We start from the raw sequence: 27404 nt of genomic DNA on the forward strand, positions 1-27404 counted from the left end.
CTAAATGAACATGCAAAAAACTGTTTACATGGGAAGAGCATTTGAAGGCACTACAATAGGACAAATTAAAAAAAAAAAAAGTAGGACAAAGCTTATTGGTGTATGGACATCAAAAGAAAGACCCAACAGGTCTAAACATCATGATATGCATATAAACAATAGAAACCACCAATGGATAGGATGTCCATACACCAATAAGCGCTTTGCAATTTTTTAATTTTTACTTTTTGTCATATTGTGGTGCATTAAAAACCTTTTCCCCCCATGTAAACTGTCTTTTGCAATTATTGTTTAGGATGTGGCACCTTCAGATCATTTGGGTCTAGTGTAGGCACGACTAACTAACTGACCATGCTTTAAAAAATAAAAGTAAATAAATAACCTGGGGGGTAAAATAATATACTCCCTCTTTCCCACACTTTCTCCAGCAGCGAGGGCAACGACCTCCTTCAGGTCAGATAACAGTGTTCAGTAGTCCATATCTTGCAAGATGAGGATCTTGCATGGTGCTTCATATTCATCTTGCAAGATTTGGGTTGCTACGTTCATTACAAAACCTATTTCCCCCCCCCACCGGTTCTGTAAAGCAGAATTTAAAGGAAGGGTGGATAAGGGGGGGGGGGGCATTTATGGTTTACCTGTAGGGGAGTACAACATCTGGCAGTGCTGTCAGGAAGGGGTGCCTGGATCATTTGACTAGCTAAAAAGTGTTACAAATCCCTTAGCAGGTAAGACAATTTACACCTGTATTGTGTATTAAGCCTGGAGTTCCAAATTAAAGTAGACCTCCAACTCATGTTATACGCAATTCCAACATATTAGGCCCACTGGTATGCAAAAGTCAAGATCAACAGAAGGGATAAATTACTGCTCTAGACTCCCTCTCCTGCTGGTCTCAAACAAACGCCAAGGTCACTTTATCCATGCTGAAGTGGAAGATAAGCCAATTTGATTTTAATATTCCCCCAGTGAACACATCAACTTGTATCCAGGCCTTCAGACATGGCACAAGCACTGAAAGGAGCTGACAGAAGCATTTTCACCAGGAAAGTATTTTGAATATATTACTCTTTTACATACCCCACCCTAGTGAGACTGGATAACAGCGTTACATTAACATTTGTGGATAGATCTGCAATTTTTTGTCTTAATGTCTCAGGATGAGGATGCTTTTTACTCTTAGGTGCCCACCAGGCCTCAATTTAATTGATTTTGGGAGAAGAGGACTCTGGCAGTGGCAACTTTAAACTTATGCGCACCGTGCCTGCCAAGAAAGCCCATCATGGTCTTCTGCTACTGACACAGCCCCAGACCTTGAGACTCCCATTGAGAGGATTCATCCAGGCAGGATTCTCCACAGATTCTTCCTCCTGTAGAAATTACCTCAGAAAAATCCTTCTCACATAATGGAAGGATGTGTGTTTGGGTAGACCCCATGTTTGCCTCCCAGTGATTCTAAAACCAGCGAGGACCTCTGAGGTCATGCAAACCAAAGATGGCTGCTGAAATTCCTCCCAAGAAAAAAAGGAACTGGAGGACTGTTCCCTTAAATAGTGAAAATAACAGATAAGGGTGGGAATTTAGAGCAGAGTTGACCCTTAGGAGAGCCAATACAAGGCGAACTATGGGGTTCTCACTACCTGACACAGGGATTTGGGGGCTGACCCCATTTTCATTCCCCCCCCAATGCCTACGTAACATGGCTTGCTGAGGGTTCAAATACCAGAGGCACCGGTGCTATAGTGCTGTAGGTGTGATGGACCTATCTACCGCTGAGTTGCCAATAGCGCTTGTTGCCACCAGAGGAACCCAAAATGGCGCATATGCAGACACACAATGACAATCGAACATGCATTCCATGTCGTCGCATTTTGACTACCACTATGGTGGTGTATTGCTCCAGCATTTTCACCCATAGCCCCAAACACCAGGGAGCATAGGGGGACTGCAACATGTTCCAAATACAGAAGCACTCACCACTACAGGTTGTAGGGCCAGAGGCCCAAACTTCACCCATCATGGTAAGTGCCACTGAGGTCACCGGATACTGGCTACCCCGGTAATCGCTGCTTGCAGAATCCAGTGCCAAACAGCAACAATAAAGGCTGTCCCTGCTCTTACATGCGGGGTCCAGGTACCATCCATCTTGGCCTTGGGGCTGTAGACAACCAATCTTAATGAAGCCGTAGCCTTCCCCAGTAGGGATGTGCAAAATAGGCCAGGAAACTAAAGGACTAATGCCCATTGGAAAGAATTTTCAGAGAGGCATTACAGGCACATCCATCACTTAAGGACACTAGCAAAAACTGAGCCTTAGCTGGAGGTTTTTTGGCCAGTGTCCATTCACCTGAAAGTGGCAACATAACTCAAGTTGTCCTAAATATGAAGTGCCCCGTGATATACAGTTACGAGAAAAATATACTCACGCATCCAGCAATCCAGTGGTGTTTTGTGGGGATCTGAAGTTCTGCTGCTTTTCACCCAATCCCACACTGCCATTTTCTTCTCGGACTTCATCATGAGTTGACTATCTTTCAGTTCCTGCAGCTAGCCCCTTAAGGACCGGCTGCGGCACATGTTCAGGAAAGTGGCCTGAAAAATGTGGGTACCCCAGGGGGCTGAGGGCTACTACGTACATCATACATACCCTAGGCGAAACTGCAGGAAGGATTCCCCGAAAAAGGTAACACAGTAAAACCTTGGTTTGTGAGAATAATTCGTTCCAGAAACATGCTTGTAATCCAAAGCACTTGTATATCAAAGCATTTTTTTTACAGGGTATAAAAGAGTAGAAAGGCACCTCTAAGTGTAGCAATAAGTTGCTAAATGTTGTACCTTCATTAAATGTAACCGTATTGCTACACTTAGAGGCTCCTCTCCTTTTTTATACTCAGTTGTGACATGACGCTACTCTTATATCAAGACATCGCTTGTATACCAAGGCAAAATTTATTAAAACATTTTGCTTGTCTTGCAAAACGCTCTCAAACCAAGGTTTTACTGTAAATTAAAAAAAAAAAGTCCGGCTCTGAGAAAGGAGGGGATGGGGGGGGAGGTTTGCTTTAAATTATCAGCAGTAAGCACTTAAAGTCTAGCAAAGTTACCCACAAATTACATTTCATTTGTTTTTTTTCACCTGAGAGCAGAAGTAGCTTATTAGTCCTATAAAATAATCAATATATTCTGCAGGAATAACACAAAATATCACCGTTTTGATTTGGGCTGTCTGAACTGGCATTGGAGTCCCCTTACCTATATCGTCCCCGTAGGAGAAGATGGCAGCCCCCAAACGTGAGCTGTAGTGACTGTTCGCAAACGCTGTGAAGCTGTTCTGTAGCCGCCGGTGTCACATATACAGTATGACAAAACCACAGCCAGTAGCCACTAGCAGCAAGAATAGAACTGGGACAACGACCGCTGCAACATCCGTGGACTGGACACTGGTGGAGGGCTGGGAGTCCATACCTGATAGGAAAATACATGACAAGTGTCCTTATATTTTTTTGTAAAAAGTTCAAAATCACCTATACAAAACAGAGGCAGTTTATGACCAATTTTTTTTTCTTTAAAGCTAACTTTATAAGGTTTGTGTTTTGAGAGGTTAATGGTAATAAGGAAACAGCCAGAAAAACTAGATACAAGATAATGGATGGTAAGGTTTAATAAAGACACCAGTCCAACCTGTGTGGGTGTTTGTGTGTTTATGTTACTACCATTTCCCATATACCCGTATATTGGGTTTGATAAGATGCAATCTAAGTTTTTTTTTTTTTCCACGCTCCCCACAGACACCACCAATTTTGGAATGAAGTCCACATCCTTACTGCTCTGGCAGTAAAGAACCACTTACGTAGTTTAAGATTAAACCACTTTTCCTCCAACAATGCATTAATACAGTTCCCTTCTCCTTGTCATTTGTAACCAACTACCCCCAATCATCCTGTACTGGGTCAGTTTGCTCTGACCTCGCTTTCTTACTATTAATAGATTAAAAATGACTGGGGGGGGGGTTACTCTCCTCTATATGTCTCTCATGGTCTATTTTTAGCTGTCCTGATTGCGCTCATACTTTTCGTTTGGCATTCCTTGTATTAGAATGCTGATGATTACCCCTTGGCCTTTTATTTAAAGAGGAAATAAACCCTGCAAAGTAAAAGTAAAAGCATAATGGTCTAGTGTGCATCGCATACTAGCCCATTATGTGCCACTTACCTGCAAACGAAGCCTGTGATGTCCCTGCTGGTGGCCACGTCCATCTCCACCCCTCTTCCTTACAGGGCTGTGGACTCCGGGTCTGACTGGCATGACGATCACGGCACCACCCCTTTAGAAACAGCACGATCGTGCCCTTTCTTCAGTGCGCATGCGCCAATGACATCAGTGCGAGCGTATATGGTAAATATCTCCTAAACTGTGCAGGTTTAGGAGATATTTCCAGTACCTACAGGTAAGCCTTATAGGCTTACCTGTAGGTAAAAGTGGTGTGTAAGGGTTTACAACCACTTTAAAGGCTTTGCAACATCATATGTCTCTGTATTGCTGTTTCTTTTCCTCCAGGTCTGTATTGCATTTTTTCCTCCGCTGGTTGTCAACTGGCTTGTAATATGAAGGTACAAGATATGAGGCAATTACACTAAAAACTTTCTTAAAAGGAATAGCACTTCAACCCACTACTTTGCAGGGTACTCTTAAACCAGACACAAAGTATATTCCTCTCACACATCGTACTGGAATGGACACTATGATTAACATGGTGTTGTAATGACTCCCCACTGTTACAGCAAAGAACACCGATATTTCATCAGCACACTCACAACTTTGTCTTTCAGAGCAAAGCTTCTTTATTGTATGGTCCCATAGTTAAGCAATGTTTTGAGACCACGCAGGGAGCCTTCATCAGGGATGTGAATGAAGGGTTCCTGCATGGTTTTGGAACATTGCTTTTCTAAGTGATCAAGAAGCTTTGTGCCTAAAGACAAGCTCATGTATTTGCTGTCAAGATATCTTATCCCAAAAGACAGGTGGCTCTTGATGGGCTATAGACCTACCAGTCCCGAGCTGATCATAGAGGAGCAGTGCTGGCTCTCCACAGAGCTGACCACCATAAAGACATCGCGCCTGCACAGTAAAGGTGTAGTTGTGGCCCGGCTTCAGGTTGGAGATTCGAAAGTAGTTGTCGCTGGTATTTCCAAGGTAGGTGGATACATTATTAGAGCTGTCATACATGTGAATGTCATAGCCCTGGGAAGGCATAAGGAGGTATTAAATAACATACCAAATCCTAAAACTTTTGCAGGTTTTGTAGGTGTGAAAAGTCTGACCATGCAAAGAAATTGTTGACCCTTGCAGCAGTTCATACCTTCCTCTCCGGCTGCTTCACTCGCTGCAAGCAAAGAATTATGGGCCATGTGCACAATACAGAGACTCTTAATGACTAGATCTGCTAATCTAATGAACTGGGTAGGATGACAAATAAAAATCTATACTCACTCTGGACTCATTAAAGAATTTTTCTCGCAGGGCCAGGCTCTTCCAGAACAGCAGAATGTGATCTCTCTCATAGATAAGCTTCAGACCTTCTGGCGCCTGGAGAGGAACTGTGAATAAACAGAGCCGTTAAAGGGACTCCCATTCTCCAGAGAATATTCAGTATTATTTTATACAACCTAGACTGTACTTTATAGTTACGTGCCAAGATTTGGTCAGTGTTGGGAATCACATGATGCAGATTTTATGGATCAGCTTCCTTACTGGGTCATGTGACCGGGGTGTCAAAGCCATGAGCTCACTACTGTTATGTGATTGTAAAGACTTCACTTGGGCTTAAGTGTTAAATTACCCCGGTGTCAGGGCTTACATACACTTAGAACTGTCACTTGACCTGGGTTTTATGGTGTTACTTGTGCTCGGCAGTGCATCATGTTACCTGAGTTTTATGGACTTAACTGCAATCAATGCTGTGTCACATGACCTGGATAACAGTCTTACCTGTGATCAGTAGTGCATCACCTGACATGGGTGACATGGGTATACCTATACTTCGTGCTGTACATGTCCTGGATAGCGTAGCCTCACCCGGTGCTCAATAGTGCATCATGTGACCCAAGAGTCATGGCACCACCTATGTGCCATACTGGGTCATGTGACCAAGGTGTCAAGGCCTCAAGCTCAGTACTATAAGGGGCACCTGTACTTACAGTTGTCATATGATCTAGGCTTTATAGTCTCAGTGATGCATCATGTGATCTAGGTGTCATGGGTTTGACCTGCACTCAGTGCTGTTACGTGGTCTGGAAGTTGTACTTACCTGTGTTCACTTTAATGCTGGCTTCTTTGCTCATGTTTCGCAGTTGGATGATGACATTGTATTTGCCACCTGGCTCCAGATTTCCGATCCTGTACTCTATCGTGCTGTTCTGAGTAATCACTTTGAAGGTCCTCTCTGTCTTTGTGATCAGATCCTTCACAGACACAATGTAGTACTACAAAAGAGGTGTGAGATGAGGTCTTATGAGATTGAAGGCCAGATTTTAGGAGATTATACTATATGCAATTCAAGTTAAAGCCTTTAGTAGATAAACGCAGGGGTATACCAACTCATCAGGGGCTTGCTTGCTATTTGCGCCCCTGTGCCTGCCCTAGGCGTTAATCGGGCGGATGTTTGGCTACCGCGATTGCCAGTATGAATGCACAGATCTAGACTCAGAAATGATATACACATTATATTGTTGTTTTAACTGCTTCATTGTATTGTGTTACTAACACTATATTGTTCTAGGTAGCTTGCCATTTCCCTGTCTGGGTCCTGAGGAAGCCTAATACCAGGCAAAACGCGATTACCAGGCAGACAGCAGGATAAAAATGCATGCCATTCAAAGTGTGTGTGTATATATATGTATGTAATATATCTATAACCCTCTATCAGAAGATAGGTGCTAGTAATGGTTGTCTTACTAGGTTGTTCAGCACAGGCAAATTTCAGCAGGACTATGCTGCAAGGTAGGCCTGTCTGTTTTCATCTGGGGGCTGGGAGTGGTTAGAGTAGCAGTGGGTGTGCCACCTGTGCTCTAGTTCTGAGGAACCTCCCCTGCTTCCAGGGAGAATGTTCTGGAAGAGGCGGCTGGGCCTAGAGCTGGAGTGGCAGGCAGCACATGTGGGAGCCTTGACCAATCCCTAACTGGCATTGGCAGGGGGCGGGCCTCCTATATATGCTGAGGTGACATGCTGCTGGGGAGGTGTAGTCGGCTGGGTGATGTGAGGAATGGAGTGCTAGACAGCCGCAGGATCACACCCCCGTCTGGGGGGCGAGGTAGCGATCGCAGGAGGAGGCCTGGGAGAACTGGGAGGGAACTCTGCTTCTACACGGTCACTAGCAGAGTCTTTATCATGCACACGGTGGATGGTGAAGAGTCCTGGATCAGAGAGGAGACTGTAGGGATATGTGTCAAACCAGTGTGGCCAGCTGGCACATGTTTTGCAAGTTGGACTGGCTGAGAGCAGTAGTTCATTTCCAATTAGACTTTAACCTACTAGACCTCCGGGGAGAGGTTCTGCAGGCCTCAGGCCTAGTAGCAGAGAGTCACCAGAGCCAGTAGAGGGGCTTATTCAGAGTGAGTTCTTCATACCCATTAGAAGAGGATGTGTTATACCTTAAACGTAATTACAAGTTGTGCAGGAGGAAACCAGTTATGCAAGAGGAAGCAAGTTTGGGCAGGAGGTGAAGAGAACCAAGACCATTGCTTTTACATGGTCAAAAGTGACCTTTGTCCCTCACATGGTGACGGATGGAGAACTCTTAGGAACAGCAGTCTGCAGGGAGCTGCAGGAGAAGATTTCTACTTAGTCAAGTATGCACATTCAATCTTCAGGCTCTAACTATGATAAAAGTATACTGAAATACGTAAATATGATGGCAATGATTAATTCTATGGGCATCCCATATCCCTATTCAAGTTGTACCCCCAATAAAACAAAAACAAAGCTTGCAAATGACTGTTCATTGTCTCTGGAAAGGATGCATGACGTTTTGCAGTGGGGAGATTTGGCAGTAGTGCTACCATGGTATAGGGGGGGGTGTAGATATATATATATATATATATATATATATATATGAGAGATATAGTAAGTAGGTTGCTGGAGTTGTCTCCAGTTTATACTTAGTTTTTTTCATACCAACTCACCAATTCACTGTCCGGCGAATCATATGGAGACTCCCACTTCATTATAACAAATGCTTTTTCCGTGATCACGGCATGCAGGTCACGAGGCGGTAAGCGATTATCGGGAATCATTTTGACCACAACGTAGTTGGATGGGGGGCCCTGATAAAGGCACATAACGCGGACCTAAAACATGACAAAAGCATGGGAATCTGGTGAGAACTGAGATTCCATTTAATGTCCATCTTCAGGCATACGCAAACACCCCCCCACCCGCCCCCAAAAAATAAAAAGCACCCTGAAAATGTTTTTCTTCACCTGAATCAGCTATCCATGTCCTTTACCAGCACCATTTCCAGATGTGAAGACTGAAGATCCAGTTCTGCAATCTGCCCGTGTTGAACAGTCGCCTATTTGTAATGTCATGGTGCTGTGCAGGTTTCAAGAGACTTAGGCCCCTTTCACACAGATGAACCGTTCAGATCCGCCTGTCAGTTTTTTAGGCGGACCTGAATGAACATTCCATGCAGGTCTATGGAGCTAAAATCGGACGTATAGCGTACGTTTGCATCCGTCCTCGCGGTATGGATGAGATCTGATCCCTCCATAGGAATCAGCGGCGCTTTGATAGGCCCCTCCCTGCTCAGTGAGCAGAGACGGACCTGTCATCCGCCGACTCAGCGGAGATCAACGGAGAGATCTCCTGCTGAGCTGGTGGACTCTGCTGAGCGGATCCACCTCGTATGAATGAGGCCTAAGTGTCCAACTGCTGGACAGCCAATAAGAATTGCCCAAGTCACCTAGGCATCACTGTGGACACCTGATGAAGGAGGATAAAGACTCGGAACCCAGAGTGTTATGTGACCACAGATTTAGATGAAAATTTGGGGTTTTTCGCTTTGTTTTAATTTCGTTATTGTGAAATGATGCCCTCCAGTACTAGGCGGTCAATGCTTGAGCGCTTCCATCTTCACCTGGGCCCTTGGATTCGCTCCATTCGGCCACTTCGATGTCACTCCCGCACACTTCATCAGGGCACAAAGCCTGCGAATGTGCGGCTCGGTGTACATTACCATAGACAGGCAGGGGGAAGCATTTATGACAAAAAGGGACCATTAGGGTCTCTTCTGCCATAACCTACCTGTTATTTATCTGAGTTTAATACTACTTTAATATCTGTGTTAAAATGGTTGTAAAGATAAAAGGTGTTTTTTACCTTAAAGTAGAACTATAGGCAAAATGTTTCTTGTCCCCATCTTAGATAGAATAAGGGAGGTTTACAACCACTGTAAGGTGTATTTTTGCCATCTGTGTCCCATTGGGGAGATTCACCTTCACTTCCTGTCCCACAGCAAAACAGGAAGTGAGAGGAAATCCCAGCAAATTAAGGGAATCTAGTGTCCCCATTGGAAGTTTTCACCTGTATTACTTTCCTGGGGACAACCCAAAATTTGGGATTTTTTTTTTTACTTTCACTTCCAATGAGAATGGTAAACCGGACAAACAGAGAGGGGGAATCTCTGTAACAGGGGCACAGACAGCAATAAAAACTGACATGTGTTCTAATCCATATTCACTTTGTCCAAAAGTAAAAAAAAAAAGTTTTGCCTTCAGTTATACTTTAATGCATTCTCTGTATCAAGCTAAAAAACTCTCAATCAGCTGAGGTAGTTTATTTCTGGGCAGGGTGGATAAAAATCAATGAGTTAAAGTTTTTTTTTTATTTTTATCAAATTTATTTTAATAAAATGCTTTTGGAGTAAAAATCTAAAGATAGTTTTCTATTTAAGATACATTAAATAATTTAGTTTATTCAGCATGAAATGGAGCTTAGTTATGTAGCATCAGGCTGTATATTCTGCAATATTTACATTTTTGGTAAACTCATTCAATGAATCCAAGCTGAGATAACATGCACTGCATTGTTGCATTCACACAATTACACAGCAACCACGAGATAAAACAAAGTTCAGGAATATTCCTTTATTCCATTGTTTTGCAAATCTATGTACACTACAAATTGTATGATTGAATCGGTTCTGATATCGCTGTTTTACTAACCTGACAGCTTATTATTCTAAATAGAAAACCTTCATGTTTTCACATATTAAAGATTCTAACTACCAGCAAGAACAAGTTTAAATTTACATTTAAAGAGCACCTGTCATTTCAGATCCATCATGGCAGCGCCTGTTAGCGGGCATCCACTTACCTGTTGCCACCACGTCCCTCACCTTGTTGTATCACTGCAGCATCACCAGACGTCCCATTAAAGTGAATGGGACTGTCGGTGAGCCAACAGAGGGTCAGAGGAGGAGCTGCTGAAGGACAGAGATGACAGCTGCTCTTTAAAAATTAGGATTTGAAATCGACTTGATTTAAATCAAACCCACCCTGTTCCTGGGTGACACAAAACCCCTTACCAGGAATAAGTACTGCTCATCTCTGTTCACGATGACTGTGACGTTGTGTAGCATTGTTGTGATGTTCTGAGGGTTGCGGTACAACTCGAGGAAAGACGTGGCATAGAACAATCCATATGTCTGCATACGGAGAAGATACATAATGTTACATAACAATCATAACTGCTAAAATTTACCAGTCACTGAACCACAATATTGAAAATCAGAGGGTGCCCCTTCCCAATCTTATCCATGTATTGTGTGATTTGACTGGGACAGAATATTACGATTCACAAAGACTTTGACTTGATTTAACATTAATAAACATTAGGAACACTTTATTGTGATTTAGGCCATACTAAAGTGGTCTTACAGTCAATATATTTGTAGGTCATTTCAGCAGGTCTTAAAAAGCTATCTCAAAGCTATTATGGCTTTACTTCTCCTGTATGTCACAGAAGTATCGTTTTTCTGCAGTCCTGTGACTTATCAGGCGATACCAGGCTAAAGTCCACTGTTGGCTGACATCACTCAGCCGGCCCAGCGTCGGGATCCACCCACATGCCTGGACCAGCACCTGGCTGAGCCTTTCAGAGATCTGCCGAGAGCCTAAACCAGCCCCTCCCGCCCCCTCCACAGCCCAGCCTTCCAGTGAGCACAGATGCAGCATCGAGTATTAGTGTGCGAGTGTTAGGTTTTTTTTTTTTTAAAAGCAAAAACAGCTAAACAGATGAAATGCATATAATGAAGCAGTTTTACCCACCAGTAACTTGTATAATTTTGAGTTTCTGTCCACACAGTCCAATTTTTCTCCGCTACAGTTCAGTTACAATTACAGGTTTTGCTCATCCCACAGCCTGGGCCGTGAGAGGAGAAGCAGCACATGAGCTCATTGCCCTATCACACGGCTTTCTCCTCCTCTCAGCATGTCCTCTTGTTAGCACACAGGCACTGCAGCACAACTGGTAGATCCTTCATGCTGTATCCCCCACTCTACCAGTCTAAGCTCTTCTGTAAAGCGATTGAGCAAAAAAAAAAAAAAAAAAAACCTCCAAAAAACTGATCAGATATAAAAATTGATACAAATCCAGGTACTTACACTTAGTACTAAAAATTGTATTCAATGCTGTATTAACACAGAGCTGCAGATTGTACACCGCTCCCCCAACCCTTGTGACATAGTACGCAAGTATGACACCAGCACTGGTGTTGTGCTTACATTTACACTTAGCCATTCACAAAACGCAACCTTTGATGCAGTGACCTCGAATGGCCACGCATACAGCGGCGCTGAGACATAACACCAGCACTGTTGCATATTACATCTGCAGCAACGATATATGAAGGGGGGGCAGGTGCAAAGTACAACGGGAGCATTGCTACACAACACAATTAACCAGCTACTGTCCCCTCAAAAGCTATAAAAATTAATGGCAGTAGAAAGTTAGAGACTGTACAAAGCAGTCATCTGATGGTAGAAATTCCGAGAGTCATCCACAATCGTTACAACAGAAGGCCGACCAAACTATCATTATAGTGAATAACTATATAAAAAGACGAAATCTCTCCAGCAGGGACACAAACCAGAATAAAACTATCAACACTTTTACACAGTCTATACAAAACTAAATGAAAAAAAAAAAAAAAAAAAGTTGGTTGGAGTCTAACTTGAATAAATAAATGGAAATGCACAAGAGAATAACTCATACCACATTCTTCACTCCAACCCAACTGCACTCCACTGCTGTCTGATTGGTCGCTTTCACCTTAAGGCTTGGCGCTGACGGTCTGATGCCCGTGGTGTTGAAATGCTCGAAGGCCACAGTGCTCTCTCCAAACTCCGACTTGGCCCAGGCTGAGATCTCGTATTCCGTCTGTGCCGTTAGATTGCCCACTAAAAGGGATAGAGAAGAGGTTACAGGCTTATTCCTCTCATGGAAAACATTGCTAAGATCTCAAGCTAGACTTTTTTTCAGATCCATTCTTCCATTCATAAACGAGGTGGATGGAGGAAGGCAGCTGCAGCCGCTGATCATAAAAGGTTTTCCAGCATGTCCCTTTGACAGAAGCCGATCAAATGATTGACTTCAATTTGGCCAGGTCAGCAGGGAATTTTGTGCTCAGTTTATGATCAGCCTTCTCCTACTATCAGGGATGCAGTAATTGATGCTGCTGGACTCTACAGGAACTGCAGGATGTGACCAAGAGAAACAGACAAAACAAGAACAGAAGTGGAGGCATTTGGGCCCTATCAGGAAACCATGAGGGTATAAAGGATTACAATGTTATTTATTAGCATAAAATTAGGGCATTTGGTTTGCTGTTAAAGAGCTTTAACACCAATTTCACCCCCGTGGGGCCTGGCTACAGCTACCAAAGTTTGCATGAATCCAGGCACACTGCTTTAACTGCTGTATTAGAAAACCTTAAGGAAATGATTGAAGAATGCGCAGTAAAATTATAAACCAGTTAAGCTAAAACTGATTTCTCTAAGTGAGAAGAGGTTCATCTCCTTAGGACATTTGCAAAAAACTCATGGAGTGTGGTAAGGTAATAGGAAGCCCAAGGGGCGTGTCTAACAGCTTTGCCAGTGTCCCATAGTCCTGAAGGTACAAGCCTATATAACCCGGGACTGTAAATATCCAACCCGTGTCCTGAGAAAACGTACCAAAAAAAGGTGGCAGCAACACATCTCAAAAAAGTTGTAACAAAGCAACAAAAAGATGGCAAAGTGGTACTACCAAGGAAGAACAGTTTGCAACTAATTATGTTAACTGGCAACAGGTCAGTAACATGACTGGGTATAAAAGGGGCATCTTAAAGTGATTGTAAAAGGCAGGTGTTTTTTTTTTATCCTAATGCATTCTATACATTAAGATAAAAAGCCTTCTGTGTGCAGCAACCCCCCTAATACTTACATGAACCCATCTCTGTCCAGCGATGTCCACAAGTCTCCCCTCTGATTGGCTGACACACAGCAGCAGCACTACTGGCCGACTTTGACAGCCATGGGAGCCAATCAGGAGAAAGAGGGGGTGGGGTCGAACGGCAGCACCATGTCTGAATGGAATCAGGGAGCTGTGACTCGGCTCTGGTGCCCCCATAGCAAGCTGCTTGCTGTGGGGGCACTCAACAGGAGGGAGGGGCCAAGAGGAGCGAAGAGTAACCCGAAAAGAGAAGGATCCAGGCTGCTCTGTGCAAAACCACTGCACAGATCAGGTAAGTCGAACATATTTATTTTATTTTTTTAAACAAGACCTTACAATAACTTTAAAGACTCAAAGTGTCTCAGAAGTAAAGATGGGCAGAGGTCCAGAAATTTGTGAAAAGCTGCATCTAAAAATTGTCAATTTGAGAATTATGTTCTTTAATGTAAAATTGCAAAGACTTTAAAGTGATTGTAAAGGCAGAAAGTTTTTTTTATCTTGATGCATTCTATACATTAAGATAAAAAGTGTTCTGTGTGCAGCAGCCCCCCTCATACTTACCTGAGCCCCATCTCTATCCAGCGATTTCCATGAGTGCCTTGTCGGTCCGGGACTCTCCCTCCTGATTGGCTGAGACACAGCAGCGGCGCAAGTGGCTCCCGTCAAACTCAGTTAGCCAATCAAGAGAGAGGGGGCCAAACCACTGCACCATGTCTTAATGGACACATGGAGCTGCAGCTCGGCTGCCCTCATAGCAAGCTGTTTGCTGTGGGGGCACTCAATAGGAGGGAGGGGCCAGGGGCTACAACCAGGGACCAAAGAAAAGCAGAGGATCTGGGCGGCCCTGTGCAAAACAACTGCACAGAGCAGGTAAAGTATAACATGTTTTTTTTTTTTTTTACTAAAATAACAAACAAGACGTTACAATCGCTTTAAATATATAATCTACAGTACATATAAAAAGATTCCAAGAATCTGAAGAGGAACAAGGCTGAAAAATCAACATTGGATGCTGTGATCTTAGGGCCCTCAAAGAGCACCGTATAAAAAGCAGGCATGATTTTGTGATGGACATTACTGCATGGGCTCAGGAACACATCCAAAAATTACTGTGAACACAGTTTGCTATGCCATCCAAAAATACAAGGTAAAGCTCCATCATGCAAAGAAGAAGCCATCTCTTAGATTGTAAGCTCTAAGGAGCAGGGCCCTCTGATTCCTACTGTATCAAATTGTATTGTACTTGTACTGTCTACCCTCAAGTTGTAAAGCGCTACGTAAACTGTTGGCGCTATATAAATACTGTATAATAATAATAATAATAATATCTGAACATGATCAAGAAATGCCACCATCTTATTTGGGCCAAAGCTCATTTAAAATGGTCTGTTGCAAAGTGGAAAACTGATCTGTGGTCAGACAACCTGAAATTTGAGATTGATTTTGGTAACCATGGGTGCCACGTCCTCTGGACTAAAGAGGAGAGGCATCTTCCAGCTTATCAGCGCTCAGTTCAAAAGTCTGCATCTCTGATGGTATGGGGGTTCATTAATGCATATGGAATGGGCAGTTTGCACATCTGGAAAGGCGCCAATGTTGAAAGATATATCCAGGTTTTAGAGCAGCATTTGCTTCCATCCAGATGACATCTTTTTCAGGGAAGGCCTTGCATACAGTATTTCAGCAGGACAATGCTAAACCGCATACCACATCTATGACAACAGCATGGCTTTGTATTAGAAGGGTCCGGAAGCTTAACTGGCCTGTCTGCAGTCCAGACCTTTCACTAATTGAAAATATTTGGTGCATCATCCAACGAAAAAATACAACAAAGACGACCGAGGACTATTAGGCCACTAAAAACTGACAGGTGGACCTGATCGGATGCTCCATGAACCTCTATGGAGCGGTGGATGTCAGCGGTGACACGTCTGCTGACATCTGCCGGTATTCGAACCGATCCTGTCCGTGAAATCCAGACAGATGGAAACCCTATTTTCCATCCCACTGGAGAATCGGGTGAAAACGGACAGGTGGTTCGTTTTTATCCGATCTCCAAAGAGGACAGCGGGGCTCTGACAAGTTTGTCCTTGCGCAGTGAGCGGAGACGGACCTGTTATCCACCTCCTCAGCGGATCGATCCCTACAAGGACAAGCCCGTGTGAAAGGGGCCTTAAGCAGTTGGATTCCTATATCAGGCGAAAATAGGACAACATTCCTCCCCCAAAACTCCAGCAACTAGTCTCCTCAGTTACCAGACATTTACAGAGTGGTGTTGAAAGAAGAGGGGGATGCTAAATCGTGGTAACCATGGCCCTGCCCCAACTTTAATACAAGCTGCTGCCAATTTCAAAATTATCTTTTGTTTTCTTAAAATGGTAAATTCTCAGTTTAATGTTTTAATGTTTTCGATTCTCTACTGTGAATAAAATATGGGATTATGAGATTTGCAAATCGTTGCATTCTGTTTTTAAACTTTACAGTGTCCCAACTTTTATGGAATTGGAAACAATTGTTATTTTTTTAAACACATGTTTATTTAATTTACTTTTTTCAATCTTTGTGCTGCTGATCTCCTTGCAGTTTCTTTGCAGCCACTACCTGCCTACAAGCACTCCAGTGATGCAAGGCATTTCTAGTGTTTTTCTGAAAGTGACACCACTGGACCATGCCTGTTTGATGAGTGTCAGCAAAGCCGTTTGCAGTCTCCACCAGAAGCCCATATGGAGTACATTCTCCCTGCCTCCAGGTGACAGTACTGGACTAATTACCAAGTACTAATTACCAAGCACCAGTACACGTCGAAGGAAGGAGAGTAAGTCACATACTCCCACAATCTCAGAATTCATGCTTTTTTCTCATCACTCCTGGAAGTATATGCTGCTGGGGAAGAATCACATAGAGCTCAGGTTCACTGTAAGGCCTTGTACACAGGAAACAAGCTACTGTGTATTTTTTAGTGCATGTTGATCATACAGCCACAATAATGTAGGATCCAGATTTAGATCACCAATCCTGGAGCTGACAAAACTGGACAACGAATCAAGCGTAGAAGAGACCTGAATGAAGACTTAATTGTAAATTCAATAAACTTTCTTTTATCTGCAGCATTTAATAAGGAGATCACTTCCCTGTTAGCAGAAGGGGGGGGGTCACTATAAAAAGTCATTGTTACCTTTTTGGGTCACAGACTGTCCGGCAATCTCCAAAGTCTTCTTCTCCCGCACATGTTTGTCAAATTCCCATGATAAAGACACTGTATAGACCTTTATCTGCAAAACCGCCAGTGTAAAGTAATTATATCCCCCCACATTTGTATATTATTTTGTTCAGACCCGTTTTAAAGGGAAATGTATGGCATTGCAAACGTACCGGAATATCAGAGTCTTCTTTCACTGTGATTTCCACTGAGTCTTCACCGACATTCTGGATCTTTATGGTGGGCTGTGGCACAACTAAGAGAAACAGTGGATTCAAATATGGTAAATTAGAATGGCTGCTTTGGACCAAAATGAAGCCTCCCTACAACCCAATGGTTCTGTAATGCAGGGGTTAGAGAGGATTGCACTTCTTAGGGCTCATGCACACCGGCTTACAAAACGCCTCTTTTCAAGGTGTTTGATTTTCTTTCTCAGCCCGTAAAAACACCTCTATTTTAGCCTATGTCTCACTGCACACATAGGAGTTTACAGGTATTAGGAGCGTTTACAGGCTGAAAAAAAGAAAATCACCACCAGATCTATTCAGGAGAAGAGCTTTTGGGGCAAAAAAAAAAAACAAACAAAAAAAAAAACGCTTAACACACATAAACGCGCTTAAACACTAGACATGTTTAGCGCTTGAGCTTTCGTTCATGCCGATGGTCAGAATAAATTACTATTCTGGCAAATGGAATTCATAAATGCTCATAACACTTCATGTGCCTAAATGGTTTGCAATATGCAACTTTAGGCACGCTTTTTTCTGCCAGAAGTTAAAGGCGTTCAGAGGAGAAATTCAAATGTGCAGTGTGCATGAGGCCTTAAAAAAGTGGATGAACCAGGAGACAAACTCATCATCCATGGACAGTAGAGTAACCTATCCTGTTTCAGCTGAGACTTGGTAAGGGTTTAAAATAAACTTTTCAGACAGACAGCATCTAGACCCTTTAGACCGGGGGTCGGCAACCCATCGATCGCACGTGGGTGATGGGTAGATCGTCAGCACTCCTCTGCTTTGCCGACCCCGCAACTCGTTGTCAGCCTTCCCTTCAGCCTCCTCCACTGCGCGTATATCTCCACACAGCAGAAATCGGGAGACAGCACAGCTCAGACTGGTGGGCAGGAGCGGTAACTTTTCAAGCTAACCGGCAGGTGACTGCTTGCTAGGCGGTCCTAACAACCAATCACCAGCTTGTTAATATGTAAAGTTATCTCCAGCATCTCTGGCTAACACCCTCTGCCCAGAGCGGTGATGTGTCCCGATTCTGTTCTGTGTACACCAGTGTTGTGCTGTACCGACATCTACACTGCTGTGTGTTAGTGAGCCCATTGCTATGGGGGGGAGGGGAGAGGGCCCTACTGTGGGGGAAGGGGTTATGTGAAAGGGGTACCATCCACTGCCCTATGATCACCAGCCACTGCCACTATTACCTGCCCTACTGACACCAGACACTTTTTAGGTAGGCTAAGTTTTTAATTTTACTGAGACATTTGTTTTATTATATCTTTTATAGTTTTTTTTTTTTTTTTAACTAGCAAGAAAAACTAAGTGGTGCCGAACACCGCTGATCTTTGCTCTTTATGTTGTTCAGGTAGATCTCCACCTCTCAAAGGTTGCCTACCCCTGCTTTAGACCCTTGGTGCCCAATATGAGGCATAAATATCAAGCACATCAAGTATCTATTCCAGGTAACGCACTTGCTGAACACACACTAAAGGATCCCGTTGCTGAAAATCTGAGAAATTACCTTTTTTCCAGTCAGTGGTGATAGTCTTGGTATCGCTCCATTCCCCCATCCCTCTGCTGGTAATGGCAGCAACCTGTAAACAAGGCACAAGAACACTGTAACCATTGTGCCGTGACCAATGTGAAATTTCTGTTGTAGGCAGAGTCTGGGAGGCTCTCAGTCTCCTGCGGTAAGTATCAAGGGCCCAGAAGAAGTGGAATGTGCCCCAGACTCACTGTTATGTAGATCAGGGGGTCCCCAGTGCCAGATTTGTACCAGGATGGATTGTGGGCTGGGGAATTGGAGGAATTCATTTTGGGAGGAAGATGGGAAATAGGAGGTGGTGGAAAAGGATTTGTGCTGGGGGATTTGAGGGGATAAGATATTACAAAAGGGGGATTTTTTGTGGGGTGCTGAGAGGGGGGAGAGATAATTCATGCTGGAAGGAGGAATGAAGGGAGATTTGTGCTAGAAGGAGAAGATGGAATTTTTTTTTTTTTTTGGGGGGGGGTGAATTTGAGCTTGGAGGGGTGAGGGTGGCACTTGTAGGGGAATAGTATTTGTAGAAGGGTAAATTGGGGTATGGAAGTGGATTTGGAAGGGAAGAGTATTTGTACTAGAAGCGGAAATTTTTTTGGAGGGGGAGGGGATTTTTGTGCCGGTAAAGATTGAAGGGGTGAGCACGCAGATTATTGCTGAAGTTTTTTTTTGGGGGGGGGGGCGATTTGTTTTCTGAAAGGGAAAAGTGGGAGAGAGTATTGCTTGAGAAGAATTTTGCACTTTCCTGACCCCTACACTGTGCTTTACACACACCTGAGGCGTGGTTCACACTGGAACCGGCTGTGAATCGCACAGGAATGCTGTGCGTCCCCATTCTCTGATTTAGGGACGAATCCGGGCAAAATCTTTGCCTGAATTCAGCCCTGAAAAAACGGAGCTAAAGACGCACAGCGTTTCTGTGCAGTGAGCTCCGCAGCCGCCCCGGAGATATGTGAACCGGCTCCATAGAGAGCTGGTCACATTCTCCTGCTATGCAAATTTTCCCCGCATCCAATTCGCATAGGTGTGAACCCAGCCTGACTCTTGTTTTGTATTCAAATACAGGCTGCATTATGTACTCCCGACTCCTGCACTCTGCCTTGTATAATGCTGCACTACATACACTACTTTGTAGATTACCTAATTTTCACCAAATTGCTCATCGTTTCAACAGTTGCTGGTTGATAAGCAGGCATTGACTATTTTAACCACCTCAATAGAGGGCACTTACACCCCACCCCGTTCCTGCCCAGGCCATTTTTCAGCTTTCAGCGCTGTCACAATTTGAATGACAATTGCGCGGTCATGCTATACTGTAACTATGTGAAATTTTAATCATTTTCTTCACACAAATAGAGCTTTCTTTTGGTGGTATTTAAAACACTGCTGGGTTTATTTTCTACAAAAAAAAAAATAGTTTTTGGAAAATTTTTTTTAGTTTGTCAGTAAATTTTGTAAATAAGTAATTTTTCTCCTTGATGTGCGCTGATGAGGCGGCACTGATGGGTGGCACTGATGGCCAGCATTGACTGGCATCACTAATGGGTACTGACTGGTGACACTTGTGGGCACTGATTGCTGGCACTAGTGGCGCTATTGTAATCAGGGCATGTCTCCCGCGAGCAGAAGTCACTGATCGGCTCTCCTCGCCACACACTCTGTCAGTGTGAGGCGAGGAGCGACGATTACCAACATCTCCGTGTTTACATGTGACTGGCTGTGATTGGGCCCTTTACAGAGATCGGGATCGCACCGTGTCCTAGCAACATGGCGCAGGAGAGCGGCCGTTCTGGGACACCATCAAAGGATGTTGTTCCAAAACGAGAGCCACACCGCTCCTCCGTCATTTGGCGGTGGGCAGCAAGTGGTTAATGAAGTTCTTTTTTTAGGTAGAGTCAGACAACGGGATTTTGTAAAACTGGAAAGTGCAAAAACTGGTGCAGCCAATCAGGTTCTAACTTCAATTTGTTCAATTAAGCTTTGGCAAAAAAAAACCTGGAAGCTGATTGGTTTCATGAGTTTTTGCACTCTTCAGTTTTAGTAAAATCAACCCCAATGATCTCTGTCTATTTCAGTGTACACAAAATCATATGTAATAGAAGTGTTTTTTTAATAATTGTATAGAGATTTAGGCCGGGTTCACATATGTGCGAATTGGATTCGGTTTTTACAGCATCCAATTCGCATGACACGCAAGTGTGACCAGCTCTCAATAGAGCCGGCTAACACATGTCCAGGGCGGCCACGGTGCGAAGTCCAAAAGGGTCCTGTGCATTTCTGGGTCCGGTTCACCTGAACCGGTGAACAGAAACGCACTGGACCCCATGCCGGGAACCGTGGCCGCACATATATGAACCCGGCCTTTAATGAGTTTGTGAAACTCTTGCTTGTGGCATAGCAATCAAAGCATATTTTTTTTGGCTACAAGGAGGCTAAAGTTTTATGTAACCATGCCTCTTAAAGCCACTCCCACTTTTAAGTTTGGCCACACCCGTTCTTTGCGGCTTGCACAGTGCACCGCATTTTTACTCTTTGGGGTGCCCAAAGGTACCCTAGATCTTTTAAAATCCTAGCAAAGCCCCTGGGCTAGGGGGGTATTGAGAGTTTCTCCGGAGCCTCACTGACAGGAGTGACTGTAGTGTCACTCCTGTCAGAAGGAGCAGGGGCTGACAGCTGCTGAAGGGTGAAGTCTGCCCTTGCTGTGGGCAGAAGAAAACTGGCACTGAGAACATATATATTATATCACATGACCTCCCGCCTCCACCAGAATACAGTAATCAGAGTTTGCAGCCTTTGGCCTCAAGCACTGATTGGATGTAGATTTTCCAGCATGTCCCTTTGACAGAAGCCAGTTGTTAGACAGCTGTACACACTGACCAAAAGTCAGCCTGTTCCTGCTGAACCATCTGATTTTGGCCAGTGTGTACCCAGCTTTACAATCCATTGGGGGTTTTACCTTTCCAGCAATTCGCCAAAACCGAAAGCTCTGGTTTTGGCTAGACTGATTCTTCCACCCTCAGAGGTCACAGCTAATGGATAAACAGAAGAGGTGGCACAGACATGGAAAGAGACAAAAACTGTGATACACCCTTCCACATTAAAGTAAAATCAATACTCACCTTCATCAGGTAGACGGAGCTGGACTCCTGGAACTTGATATCATAGCAAAGGCTCTGTGTACTGTAGGATGTCCAAACCTTGGTTGAGTTTACACTGTACTCTACCTAAAGAGAGAGACAGACTGTCACTTGACCACACTCCAAGATTTGTGAACAGATTATACTGTAGCAGGAAAACAAGTCTGAAATATGAATGTCTGATCTTCCGCAAGAACAGATTATGTCTATCAGCAGTGCAGGTCAGAAATAAGCCGCAGTAGGTCAACACACAGTTTTTATAGCAGACATTGGAGTAAAGAAGACTCAGGAAAAGACTCAAGACAATAGCCTTACTGAGGTTATAAATAAGATTTTTCTCTTAGCGTAAAATCTACTTCTGCCAAGCCCATTGAGGGACACAAGAATACATTAACAGTTGGGTTATGCTGCTGCCTACAGGTTGGGATAGAAACAAGCAGAAAGTTGTAAGCCAACCCCATGTAAAACCCCTTCTCTACCCAGCATGCCTCAAGCAGTACAAGGGCTAGTAAAAGACAGAGGGACCAGTATCCGTTAACGGACTTGAAGAAAGAGATTTTATGGTAAGTACAATGATCTTATTTTCTCCATCATCCACTGAGGGGGGAAAAAGGAACTCAAACAGCTAGAACATCCACAGCTGTCTAGATGAGGGGTAGGGAACAACAAATGACAACAGGAGGGACCAGGAAAAATCTGCAACTCAGGCCCACCAGGAAGACAAAGACCAAAACAAGATGGAGATAACATTCCCCTATAAATGTGGGGAAATCTGACAATAACCAAGGAGATTACAGAGGAGCAACCTGGTGTGCAGACCAGAACAGGGGAATTCACTACCCAAATGAGTCCATACCAGCATGAGCTGTGAACAAAATCACAACCAAAACAGGTGGATCAAGGCTTCTGCTTGATAAAAAGAATAGACTAACAAGGTAACAGTCGACAAATAAAAAAGTGGGTCAAAACCAGAAGAAGAACAGGTCCCCCAGAGGGAAACATGACTAAAACAGGTCCACAAAAGGAGACTACGCACATGCCTTATCCCGCATTCTAACGCAGTTTATACAAATCAGGGTTATCACTAAAGCTGGCTATAGATGGGTAGAGTCGCGAACAAAAAACTTTAAGTTTATTCATTTTCCTAATCATTAGTGTGTCAAATAGACATTCGTTTTGGAGGGAAGTGACATGAAGATATGACGGAGCAAGATAGAAATTTGTTTATGAAACATTTTTCAACAGTGTATGTGGTTTTTGTTAGGTAAAGTCCAATTATTCCACTAAAAGTCAAGTAGAAACAAAATCCTTCAAACATGTTCTGAGAATATTCAGAGAATGTTGGATAGAATTTTGAAAAAAATTTATACAATCTATGGCCAGCTTAACACAGGACAGAGTGCCAAACCAGTTAATTGAAACTGGAATCTATGGAAAGAATTAAACAGTCTTTCAGTAGGTGGCTCCAGTAACTGGAACAGAAAGAAAGTCCAGAGGACATGGGAGGTCCCTGACATGGGAGAGGCTTCAGCCCTACCCAGTGAAGCTTCAAGAGACACTGATGACAATCCTACAACAGGAGTCCCAGGTTTGAGATTACAGGCATCAGTTCCTTCTTGGGATATCCGGTAAATTCCCTAGAACCACTCAATCCCTCAACTTTAACCCCTACTGCAGAAAAAACATTGGCCGTGGGAAACCTGAAAAGGCACCCTATGCGTTAGCTCCATGTGCTTCAGCCCAACCAGCCTTACACACTAAGTGAGTCTGCAGAGGCATAGTCACACCTTGGGCAGTGCCACGGCTCTGGATCTGAAAAACGCTCTGTGGCTAACTAACACCGTACACAAAGTTCCGGAAAGCACCAAAATGCACAGCCCAATGCCCAAAGGTCACATTTCAGTCCAGCGGGGGCCAGACAGGGCCTCAAAAGCTTTTGCTGAGGAAACATTGATCTTGATAGCTATGTAGAGACCAGCTCGAGGAGCAGTGTATGGCCCTGAAGGCCCTGAAAAAATTGAAGGCCCTGAAAAAAATTCAGAGTTAAAAAAAAAAAAATAGAAATTTTTTTTTATTAGACATTTGCTTCAACAGCTTTAATGGGGAAGCATCCAACCTCTTAGAACACTAGCAAAAAACGACGGCATGTTGGTTAGAGTGGGGTTTTATGAGGAGGTCTTAAAACTTTGTTTGCCAGTGTACCAACCTCCTTTAGATGGCAGTATAGCCCAACTGTTCCTAAATTCCTGTGTCCCTCAACAGATAATTGGAAAAGTTGGTCACTTTAGGCAAGAAGGAAGGCTGAGGCCCCAAAACTAACCATGATCATCAGTTTTTTCTAGTGACCAATTATCTTGTAGCTGGCAGTATAACCCAATTGTTTTGTCTAATTCTGTGTCCCTCAATAGATGAGAGTAAACATATTGCAGCATTTATTAAGGATGCGCTCTGGCGTGTTCGCACAGCCCACGTGCAGAGCCCGCCAGGAAGTCGGCACGGCGCTGCGCTAATCACAGGCAGCGAGATGTTTTCCCGATGTGCGGCTGCAGAGATCGGGAAATGTCTCACTGCCTGTGATTAGCGCAGCGCCGACTTCTTGTCTGGCTCTGCACGTGGAGTGTGCTAACACGCCGGAGCTCATCTTTAGTATTTATCAGGTAAATATTAAATAGTACATGTAATTAATATTAACTACTTCCTAGCCAAGCAAGGGCACTGGCTTTTTCCAGGTAGGTTTAAAAACAAAATCAAGTAGTAGAGGAGATCACAGGCTGCAGAATAACTCAGCGGTGGTCTTTTGTGGTTTAGTTAAGCATATACAGTGCGCCTTGAAAAAGTATTTATACCCCTTCAAATTTTCCACATTTTGTCATGTTACAACCAAAAACAAATGTATTTTATTGGGATTTTATGAGAGACCAACAACAAAGTTGTACATAATTGTCAAGTGTAATGAAAACTATAAATGGTTTTCAAATTTTTTAACAAATAAATATCTGAAAAGTGTGAGGTGCATTTGTATTCAGCCCCCTTTACTCCGATAACCCTAACTAAAATCTAGTGGAACCAATTGCCTTCAGAAGTCACCTAATTAGTAAATAGTAATTATAATCTCAGTATAAATACAGCTGTTCTCTGAAGCCCTCAAACAGCTTCATAAAGGCCAAAGAACACACCAGACAGGTCAGGGATAAAGTTGTGGAGAAGTTTAAAGCAGAGTTAGGTTTTAAAAAGTATCCCAAGCTTTGAACATCTCTTGGAGCACTGTTCAATCCATCATCCGAAAATGGAAAGCGTATGGCACAACTGCAAACCTACGAAGACATGGCCATCCACCTAAACGGACAGGCCGGGCAAGGAGAGCATCAGAGAAGCAGCCAAGAGGCTCATGGTAACTCTGGAGGAGCTGCAAAGATCCACAGCTGGGGGGAGAATCTATCCACAGGACAATTATTAGTCGTGCACTCCACAAATCTGGCCTTTATGGAAGAGTGGCAAGAAGAAAACCATTCATGAAAGAAAGCCATAAGAAGTCCCGTTTGCAGTTTGTGAGAAGCCATGTGGGGACACAGCAAACATGTGGAAGAGAAGGTGCTCTGGTCAGATGGGACCAAAATTGAATTTTGGCCTAAAAGCAAAACGATATGTGTGGCAGAAAACGAACACTGCACATCACCCTGAACACACCATCCCCACCGTGAAACATGGTGGTGGCAGTATCATGTTGTGAGGATGCCTTTCTTCAGCAGGGACAGGGAAGTTGGTCAGAGTTGCTGAAAAGATGGTAGGAGACAAATACAGAGCAATCTGAGAAGAAAACCTGTTAGGGTCCGCAAAAAGACTTGACTGGGGCTTGACTGGGGCGGAGGTTCACCTTCCAGCATGACGACCCTAAAAATACAGCCAGAGCTACAATGGAATGATTTAGATCAAAAGCATATTCATGTGTTAGAATTGCCCAGTCAAAGTCCAGACCTAAATCCAATTGAATCTGTGGCGAGACTTAAAATTGCTGTTCACAGACGCTCTCCATCCAATCTGACAGAGCTTGAGCTATTTTGCAAAGAAGAATGGGCAAAAATTTCACTCTAGATGTGCAAATCTTGTAGAGACATCCCCAAAAAGACTTGCAACTGTAATTGCAGTGAAAGGTGGTTCTACAAAGTATTGACTCAGCGGGGCTGAATACAAATGCAGGCCACACTTTTCACATATTTGTAAACATTTTTGAAAACCATTTATCATTTTCTTTTCACATCACAATTATGTGTTGGTCTATCACATGAAATTACAATAAAATAGTTACGTTTTTGGTTGTAACATGACAAAATGTGGAAAACTTCAAGGAGGTATGCATACTTTTTCAAGGCACTCCATTTCTTCTTGGGATGCAGGCATTGCAAACACCACGTGAACATGGTCATATATTTAATGAATGCAAAAATAAAAAAGGCATTTTATGGTATTCAGATGCAACTTCTCAACTCTGCTCAGAGCTCTCCTAAAATCCTACAGCTCTGCAGTTGTCAGTAAAGACTGAGACAATCATGCCCTCCCACCCCACTTTAGTTCTCTACAAAGATAGTTCTGTTCATATAACTACTTACCACATACTCTCGGATGAGCCCATGAGTGTTTGCAGGGGGAGACCAGCAGCCAGTGATGGTGAATGGAATATTTTTATTCAACACAAGGTTGAGGTGCTGAGGTGCTGAGGTGCATCAGGGACTAGATTACAAAAAAAAAAAAAAAATCACATTCTGCTGCAAAAGAAAAGTTAGCCTAAATTAAAAGTGGGTTTAATACATTTTTAATCCATTGGTAGCATGAGATTATCAACTCGCTGGCAGTTGTTCTATCTGCTCAGCTCTGACATCAATGTGACAATGTGGAGGTGGCTGCCAATACTTAGTTACTAGCATTTATGGTGTTCACTGTGTGTACTTACACCCTTCAGGAGTCCTTAGGGTGATGAAGTTGTAGCTGTTGTGTATTTTGCGCAGGCACTGTACTTGTACTTTGACCTGATAGGTAGTGTCCGGCTTTAGGATCTTTAACACAAAAGCTGTCTTGTTGCTGTGTGTGTCCACCGTCTTCCATGTACTCTCCCCTATAACCCTGCACAGATAGAAAAGCGAAGAACTGAAATGGATAAAACTGATCAATGACTAGCTAACTTGCAGCATACATCGCAATCTTAGAGTAAGAAAGAAAGCTCTCTTAAGATGCCAGTCTAGTCGAAACCGAACTTTCAGTAATTGGCGTTGTCTGGTGGCCACAATCTTCTAAGGCCTTCTTTTACTTCTTATGGACTTCCTTAGACCAATCCCCTCACTTCTCCTATTACAGTCTTCATACTCCACAAATCTTCACTTTGCTGCATCTTCTATACTCTGCATCTCATAGTTTTGCATACACCAAAAGAACTGTACTCTTCATACTGTCCTGTACAATCTTTTCACTATACCACACACTCCTTCACTCAATTCACTGTGCTAAACATTCTATTCCTCAATATGCTGTGCAGTACATTTAATCCATTCTATATACTCCCAATCACCACTCAAGCTATTCTTCGGCCAATACTATCCAGCCTTGGTAGTTAGACTTTGCAAGCTTTCTTGCCTGTATTACCTGTAAGAGACAGAATAAACGCAGGATGCCAGAGGCATCTTCTTTGGTCGAGCCCAGGTTAGGGTTATGTTTCCAGTGAAATCAGCCGTCCACTGTAGGTTCTGTACCTTGTATACTACGCTGTCATCTGTACAGGAGAAATGCAAGGTCAGCCATTTTGTCTCTTCACCCCACGACCG

General features: G+C 43.5%; 2 protein-coding genes across 2 annotated transcripts; both read right to left on the bottom strand.

Annotated features, from left to right (window-relative positions):
* Positions 1 to 6281: 6281 nt before the first annotated feature.
* Positions 6282 to 10723, bottom strand: LOC141109880 (sortilin-related receptor-like). Its single transcript, XM_073601136.1, has 3 exons — positions 10583 to 10723; positions 8181 to 8345; positions 6282 to 6482 (listed from the first exon to the last, which is right to left on the bottom strand). The coding sequence occupies exons 1-3, from the start codon at positions 10721 to 10723 to the stop codon at positions 6282 to 6284; spliced, it is 507 nt and encodes a 168-aa protein (XP_073457237.1).
* Positions 10724 to 12230: 1507 nt separating this feature from the next.
* On the bottom strand, positions 12231 to 27358 carry LOC141110139 (sortilin-related receptor-like). The gene is made up of 8 exons (XM_073601356.1): positions 27226 to 27358; positions 26540 to 26709; positions 26199 to 26319; positions 21574 to 21678; positions 18437 to 18509; positions 16861 to 16943; positions 16664 to 16760; positions 12231 to 12455 (listed from the first exon to the last, which is right to left on the bottom strand). Exons 4-8 carry the CDS (start codon positions 21577 to 21579, stop codon positions 12265 to 12267), a joined length of 450 nt encoding a protein of 149 aa, XP_073457457.1. The 5' UTR covers positions 21580 to 21678; positions 26199 to 26319; positions 26540 to 26709; positions 27226 to 27358; the 3' UTR covers positions 12231 to 12264.
* Between the last annotated feature and the right edge of the window lie 46 nt (positions 27359 to 27404).

This window comes from Aquarana catesbeiana, linkage group LG10 (assembly GCF_042186555.1).
Source record: "Aquarana catesbeiana isolate 2022-GZ linkage group LG10, ASM4218655v1, whole genome shotgun sequence".
Classification (NCBI taxonomy): domain Eukaryota; kingdom Metazoa; phylum Chordata; class Amphibia; order Anura; family Ranidae; genus Aquarana; species Aquarana catesbeiana.

What these genes read in the sequence shown, in the direction of transcription:
- LOC141109880 (XM_073601136.1), bottom strand. Translation starts at nt 10,723, where the DNA reads ATGTATCTTCTCCGTATGCAGACATATGGATTGTTCTATGCCACGTCT. An exon ending in ATGAGCAGTACTTATTCCTG is followed by an intron (nt 8,346 to 10,582) that starts GTAAGGGGTTTT and finishes GTCATGTTTTAG; the next exon opens with GTCCGCGTTATGTGCCTTTA. An exon ending in ATTCGCCGGACAGTGAATTG is followed by an intron (nt 6,483 to 8,180) that starts GTGAGTTGGTAT and finishes CCTCTTTTGTAG; the next exon opens with TACTACATTGTGTCTGTGAA.
- LOC141110139 (XM_073601356.1), bottom strand. An exon ending in AAGAAGACTCTGATATTCCG is followed by an intron (nt 16,761 to 16,860) that starts GTACGTTTGCAA and finishes GCGGTTTTGCAG; the next exon opens with ATAAAGGTCTATACAGTGTC. An exon ending in ACAGTCTGTGACCCAAAAAG is followed by an intron (nt 12,456 to 16,663) that starts GTAACAATGACT and finishes TATCCCTTTTAG; the next exon opens with TGGGCAATCTAACGGCACAG.